The sequence below is a fragment of the Vipera berus genome, assembly GCF_964194415.1.
Source record: "Vipera berus genome assembly, chromosome: 5".
Classification (NCBI taxonomy): Eukaryota; Metazoa; Chordata; class Lepidosauria; order Squamata; family Viperidae; genus Vipera; species Vipera berus.
In genome coordinates this window covers 93,118,064-93,125,793 of record NC_138207.1, presented here as the reverse complement: position 1 = coordinate 93,125,793, position 7,730 = coordinate 93,118,064, and the positions used below count along the sequence as shown (strand labels likewise).

Sequence of the window (7,730 nt, the reverse complement as noted above, 5' to 3'; positions counted from 1 at the left end):
AGAAGTTGCGCAGACGGACTGCCAGTGTAGGGTGAACCTCCGCCGCCCAAAGACAAACGGACTCAGAAAACAAGGGGCCACAACTCGGAGGCAGGCGGAATAGTCCCGGATGGCCAATAGGAACGAGGCGGGAGCTCCTCTAACCTCATCTCAGCCCGATTTTTCAGACTGACTCCAACAACAATCGCTCGCCCCTCTCTTCTCAGCATTATACGCATGTTTCGAAAGCAGCATTTGTTTTCTTCAGAAGCTGCTGCAGATTTTTCCCTTTCCTAACAGGTAGTTCTCACTGTAGTCGCAAAGACTGAACCTAGAAGTGCAAGAGATGTACTGCTATTCTAATTTTATATCTCTAAGTTCTCTCACAGAGCATCCGGCGCGACGACTGCTTCTTCCGGCGGAAAGATGGCGTCGGAGCGTGCGGTGCCGAGTGACTTGTTCCCGCTGGTGCTCGGTTTCTTGCGGGAGAACCATTTCGATAGGGCGGCGCGGGCTTTTGGGAAAGCGGCTGGAGTGGTAAGGCCAACGTGGCGGGCACTCATGCGTGTGGCCATCCTGGAAGGGCATCTTCCGACGTGATTGCAGGGCAGGGAATCTCCGCCGCTGCTTCGGAAGTGCCTTTGGGAGGTTTGCGCGGCTATCCGAGTTGGCTGGCAGGACCGGCCATGTGGATGTCGGCAGGGCAGGTGTTCCCGTGGGGGTGGACGGAAGAAGGGAGCCTAGAAGATATTGTCGAGGATGATTGCAGCCTTTAGGGAAATTCAGATGAAACCTTATGAAAATAGTATTGTCGCACGTGGCATTTAAAAGAAACACTACTACTCAACCTATAAACTACTTGGGAAAATTCCTCTGGATTTAGAGCGTTACACAACCTTCGTCGTCCTTGTGTTATTATTGTCTCTTGTGCTGCCCTTAGGTATAAACGTGTAGCAAATAACAATACAGATAGTCTTCAACTTACAACCACAACTGAGTCCAAAATTTCTCTTGCTAAGTGAAATATTTGTTAAGTTGTTAACTTATGACTTTTTATTATTTTTAATAGAACTCAATAGTAATCGTTCAACAAATCGTGTTGTCTGAGTATCTTATTCACTAATACAAATTAAATTCCTAATCCCTAAATCTTTAACCATTGATAAAATAGGTCCCAAGCCTAAAAATGTTCTCTTTTTTATTTTTCTTTCAACCTTAAAATAAGTCTGTCCATTTCCACAGTCTAGTATTTTTTTAATTGTTTCTTCTTGTGGTATTTCTTCATTCTTCTAGTATTGTGCAAATATAATTCTTGCCACTGTTATCACATGTAAAATCAAATATGTACTTCGCTTATCAACTTTTTCTGGCATTTTACCTAGTAAAAAAAAACAGGTTTATAGTCTATGTTTTTCTCTAACATATTTTTTCTAACGAAGTGTGAATTTTTGTCCAATAACTCCTTGCTTTAACACATATCCACCACATATGTGTTATGCGCTCCTGGCCAATTTTCTTCATGACCAGAGACAAGCTCGCCTGACCAATAACCAGCCAAGACACAGTGAAGTCCTTTTGTTTCCTTTATTGCAATAAGCAGGGAGAGAAGCTATCAAAACTTGGTTCTCTCCAAAGTTTCAACCCAAAATATTCCCATTTTTATAGATCCCTGGCCCTCGCCGCACGTCCCTCCTCTTTCCCCATTGGCTGAGGTACTATGAGGTTACACTCTTTCCGACCACTTCCTATATATTTCCTGCTACATACTAAATCATACTTCCCATGTACATTAAAATTTATGCAAGGTGTGTCAGTTAATATTAATCAACTAATTACACATGCTCAGTTGCCTGGGTTCTGGCCCCCTTTTTGTGACCTTTTAGAAAAAAATAGGTTCTTTCCTCTTTTCCTACCGTTTTTTCCGGCGTATAAGACGACTGGGCGTATAAGATGACCCCCTACATTTCCTGTTAAATTATAGGGTTTGGGCTATACTCGCCGTATAAGACTATCCCTCTTCCAACGCACACCAAATAAAAATTAAAAAACATCAGATTTGATTTTAATATGGTAATTTTAATTCAAATGCTTATGACATGCAGGTACTTAGTAGGAAAACTGTCACTTATAAACATAAGGCTGTTTGTCATCAAACATGTAAACATAAAACAGTGCAAGTGGATTAAACATAATAATAATAATAATAATAATAATAATAATAATAATAATAATAATAATAATAATAATAATAAGAAGAAGAAGAAGAAGAAGAAGTAGTTGGAAGGGACCTTGGAGGTCATCTAGTCCAACCCCCTGCTAAGGCAGGAAACCCTATACCATTTCAGACAAATGGCTGTCCAGTCTCTTCTTAAAAACTTCCAGTGTTGGAGCATTCACCACTTCTGGAGGCAGGTTGTTCCACTGGTTAAATGTTTTAACTGTCAGGAAGTTTCTCCTTAGTTCTAGGTTGCTTCTCTCCTTGACTAGTTTCCATCCATTGCTTCTTGTCCTGCTTTCAGGTGCTTTGGAGAATAGCTTGGCTCCCTCTTCTTTGTGGCAGCCCCTGAGATATTGGATCACTGCTATCATGTCACCCCTCACCCTTCTCTTCATCAAACTACACATACCCAATTCCAGCAACCCTTTTCCTATTTTCCTAATTCACTTTTTCACTTTTCCTAATTCACTCTAAAGCTTTCCCTGCGCAGAGCCTTAAGTAACTCCAGCTGCCTGCAATTAGTGCAGGTTTTCATCCCACCAGGCTCAAGGTTGAGTCAGCCTTCCATCATTCCGAGGTAAAATGAGGACTCAGATTGTTGGGAGCAATAAGCTGACTTTGTAATAATGCTGCTTGTGGGGGGGGGTGAAAGCTCTAATAGGCAGGCATATACATAGAATGAAGGCTATTGCTAAGCACATTGATTTGTGCTTTAAATTGTAAGCTGCCCTGAGTCTTCGGAGAAGGGTGGGATATAAATGGGATTAAAAAAAAAGACCAAATGGGAGATCCACTCCAGGTTTTCCAGCCAGCCCGCCCAGTTCCTGAGTCAAATGTGTCCTTAGAGCTAAACTGCTGCTCTGGCTATGCATTCCCCACCTGCCTTTCAAATTGCTCTTGCATTCCCCACCTGCCTACAGCTGCTCTTCAACTTTAGAAGGAAAGAAGCCCAGACCCCAGCCTGTAAAAAATCACAGACTGCAGCTTCTACTCCAATTGGTCCCGCTTTCCCTGTGCAGACTAAATGGAAGATCCGCTCCAGGTTTTCCAGCCAGCCCTGTCCCTAAAGTTTCAGCACCCGGGGCGTATAAGACGACCCCTGACTTTTGAGATTTAGTTATGTTCTCTTACAGACGTTTTTATAGCTTGTCTTCTTCCTTTCCCACTCTTTATTTTTTTATTGCACATTTTATTATTTAAAACTTTGGACAAGGTGTTAAAGGTCTGACATTCCTTCTTGTCTTACATCATTTTTGTGTTTTATATACATATATAAACTTTATATACATATCATTTATATACAGTTATACAATATTCAATCTTATCAGCCACCTTATTCTAGTAATATGTGAAATCAGCATCCTGTATATTTCTATTGAGACCTTCCTTTCTGTTCCCACCATAGGTAAAACTTATTCCAATTTTTTTAGTAATTTGACTGATCTTTATTTTTAATTTCCAAAGTTAACTTGTCCATTTCTGTGCACGCCCAAATTTTATTTATCACTTCACTCTCTTCCGGTATTACTATTTTTCCATTTCTTGGCGAACGTCATTTTCGCTGCTGTGATGGTGTGTATATATGACTCTTTTTTGGTATGCTTCTCTGTTGTTATGCCTAGTAGGAAAAGTTCTGGTCTATAATCTACTCTCCGTCCTGATATGTCTTCTAACCATATCCGTACCCTTTGCCAATGCTTTTGCGTCTTATTACAGGACCACCAAACATGAAAATAAGTACCTAATTCTTTGGAACATTTCCAACAGCTAAGGGATATTGTACATTTTGGCTAATCGTGCTGGGGGGAGATGCCACCGGTAAAACATTTTATATAAATTTTCTTTATAAGCTGAGGCCAGCGTTATCTTTTTATTTCTATCCCAGAGAGTTTGCCATATATCAAGATCAATGCCATGTCCCAAATTTTCAGCCCATATCAGCATTGGTTCTTTAACTTGTTCCTCAATCATTTTATAGCCCAATAGCAAACTATACAATTTCCTTATTTGTTTCTCATCTGGCCCCAATAAAATTTTATCCAATGCAGTTTTTTGAATATTTATCTCCTACTCTTTCTTATCTTTCCCATATCGTGTTTGTATCTGTAGGTAAGCCCACCATTCCAATTTTATCCCTTGTTGTTCTAGTTCCTGTCTAGATTTCAGTTCTCCCACTTCATTCATAATATCTTTGTATGTAGTGTTGTTTTCCAAATTAAACAAATTTGGGTAAACTATCGCTTCAAGGGTGGACAATCAGACTGGTACTTTAATGTAATTTTGTTTTCTAATTTTATTCCAAATTTTAAGTAGCGCTTGTCTAATCCAATGGTTTTGAAAATGTTGATATAGCCCTTGTTTCTCATTCCATAGGAATGCGTGGCAGCCTAATTGCAAATCATGGCCTTCTAAAGTTAATAATCTTTTATTCTTTAAAATTATCCATTCTCTAATCCAGGTTAGCGCCGCTGTGTGATAATATGTTTCCCAGTCCGGTAGTCCAAAAACCCCATTTTCTTTAACATCCTGCAGATGTTTCATTTTAATCCTCGGTCTTTTCCCTTGCCGTATAAAATTTAGTGTCAATTTGCTCAGGTTCCCAAATTTTTTTTGATCAAGTTGTATAGGAATATTTTGGAACAGGAATAGGATTTTAGGTAGTATATTCATTTTTATGACAGCAATTCTCCCTAACAGTGAAAGGCTCAAGTTTCCCCATCTTTCCAGGTCTTCTTTTATTTGTTTCACTATTTTGTCATAATTGTCTTCTTTGATTGAAGTGCATCTGGCCGTAATAGTAATTCCTAGACAATTTATCTTCTTAACTATTTGTATATCCATAATCCTAGCCAAGTTTTCTTTCTGTTTATTCGTCATATTTTTAACGATCATTTTAGTTTTACCTTTATTTATTTTCAACCCAGCGGCTTCTCCATATTTATCTAGTTCTTCCAACAGTTTCGGTCCTGATTGTTGTGGATCCTCCATGATAAAGACCAAATTGTCCACAAATGCTTGAAATTTAAAAATTTCTTTTTTAATTTCTAATCCTTTTATATGGGGTTCATTTCTAATTATCCTTGTTAGGACCTCTAGCGTCAGTATAAATAGTAATGGGGATAAAGGGCATCCTTGTCATGTTCCTTTTTGTATTTGAAATTTCCTGGTTGCTTCCCCATTTATTATTATTTTAGCTTCCTGATTAGTATATATTGCCCTTATTATATTTATAAATTTTTCACCCATATCCATATAACTAAGTTGTTGATGTATAAATGGCCACTTAATATTATCAAAGGCCTTCTGGGCATCTAAGAATAATAACGCCATTTGTTGTCCACTATGTATTTCATAATATTCTAGCATGTCCAATATTATCCTAATGTTGTGCTTAGTTTGTCTTTTGGCTAGAAATCCGTTCTGATCCACATGTATAAAATCATTTAAAAACCTTTTTAATCGCTTGGCTATAATTGTTGTAAATATCTTATAGTCAGAATTAAGTAAAGATATTGGTCTATAGTTTTGAATTGATGTATGGTCTGTGTTTTCTTTTGGGATCAGGACAGTATTCGCCTCTGACCATGATTTTGGGGGTTTTGCTTCATCCAGGACTGCGTTAGACACATCCAGTAAAGGTTGTCCTAAAATGTTTTGTTGTTCCTTATAGATTTCTATCAGGAGGCAGTCAGGACCCGATGCTTTATTATTTTTTTATTAATGGCCGTAATCACCTCTAACATCCTAATTTCTTCATTCAACATATTTTTAATTTTCTCTGTAACTTTTGGTAGTGTTGCTTTTTTGAAACATTCCTCCGCTTTCTCCTCATTTTCCTGGCTATCTTCCTTGTATAATTTTTCATAGAATTCCTGGGCTATATTTTTTTTCTCTTCTTCTTGATAGTGTATTCTCCCTTTGTCATCTCATAATTTACTAATCCAACTTTTCTCCTTTTGTTTTTTCAATATGTGTGCAAGCTATCAACCAGGTTTGTTTGCATTTTTGAAGAAGTTCTGTTTTATACGTCTTATCTGTTGTGCTAATTTTTCTTTTTCTAAGATGTTAAGTTTATGTTTAATTAAGTCCATTTGTTGTTTTACATTCTTTTTTGTGGTTCTTGTTGTATGTTTCTAATCTTTTGTATTCCCCTTCTAACATTTTCTGTTGTTGTTTTTTCTCCTTATTCTTTTTCGCCATATATGCTATAGCTACTCCTCTCATAATTGCCTTAGCTGTGTCCCAATGATTTTGGACAGAGGTGTCTTCAGCTTTATTTTCTTTAAAAAAGAAGTCCAATTCTCTCTCCATCTTTAATCTGAAGTCATCTTCTTTTAATATTGATCTTTCTGTAGTCCATCTAGATGTTTTTTTGGACCCTTTCCAGCTAAATTTCACAGGATTGTGGTCTGCCCAGGTGCTTGTCTCTATACACACATCTTCAACTTCAGAATTAATTGCCCTTGACATCCACACCATGTCAATCCTAGACCACGAGCTATGTCGATTAGAATAGTATGTATACTGTCTAGCCTCACGATTCCTTTCTCTCCATATGTCCTGAATGTTTAGATCTTTGGCCAATTTAAAAAAGGATCTTGGTAGTGTTCCTCTTTTCCTTTTCCTGGTCTTGTTATTCTTATAGTCCAAATTATTATCAATAATAGCATTAAAATCTCCTAGCACACAGATCTCGTTGTAATCTATATCACATATCTTATTATGTAATGTTTTAAAAAAACTGTTCTTGGTTTCCATTCGGGGCATATATTTCTACTATCACTACTTCCTATGGTTTATTTCTACCTCAACTATCAATATTCTACCTTCTCTATCTTTATAAATTTTTTTAGCTACCAGTTTCTCATTCACAAATAATACCATCCCCCATTTTTTGTTGATCTAATGACACAAATATATTTCCTAATTTTGGCTGATCTAACAGGTATTTTTGTTGTTCTTTTATATGAACTTTCTGAATTGCAATTATATCTAATTTTTAACAAATAAGTTTATTAAAGATTTTCCATCTTTTCATTGGCGAGTTTAAACCATTAATATTCAGTGACAAAATCCTGCATTCTTCTCCCTTTATTTTACTTATATCTGGGTCTTATGCTTCTCGTTGTGCTGATCTCTCTTGTTTCTTTGTCTCTGCCTTCATATTTCTCTGTAGTCTTTCTAGATTTATTTCCTCTATCCTCTGTTCCTAGTACCTTCCCTTCTATAGCCATCTGTCTTGCATCCCTTTCTCTTATGTCCTCTCCATCTTGGTCTCCTACTTCATCTTCATTGTTAATGTGGAGCTTATAAAAATCTTCTGCCTTGTTTATCGAGTCTAATCTATACCTTCTATCTTGCCATGTGACTAGAATGCCTTCTGGAGTTAGCCATCTAAAGTTCACATTGTATCTAATCAGTTTCGATGTCAAAAATTGGTAGCCTCGTCTCAAATCTCTCATTCCTTAAGGTATATGTTTGAGAATTGTTATTTGTTGTCCTCTATAGTCTAGCGGCTCTATTGACCTATGTA

General features: G+C 37.4%; 1 protein-coding gene across 1 annotated transcript in view; it reads left to right on the top strand.

The window, feature by feature from the left end:
• The first annotated feature begins 392 nt into the window (after positions 1 to 392).
• Positions 393 to 7,730, top strand: part of NOLC1 (nucleolar and coiled-body phosphoprotein 1) — an 85,425-nt gene continuing 78,087 nt past the window's right edge. The window contains exon 1 of the mRNA XM_081329588.1: positions 393 to 516. Within this exon, the coding sequence (XP_081185714.1) occupies positions 406 to 516 (111 nt within the window). The 5' untranslated portion in view covers positions 393 to 405. The remainder of the gene's footprint in view (positions 517 to 7,730) is intronic.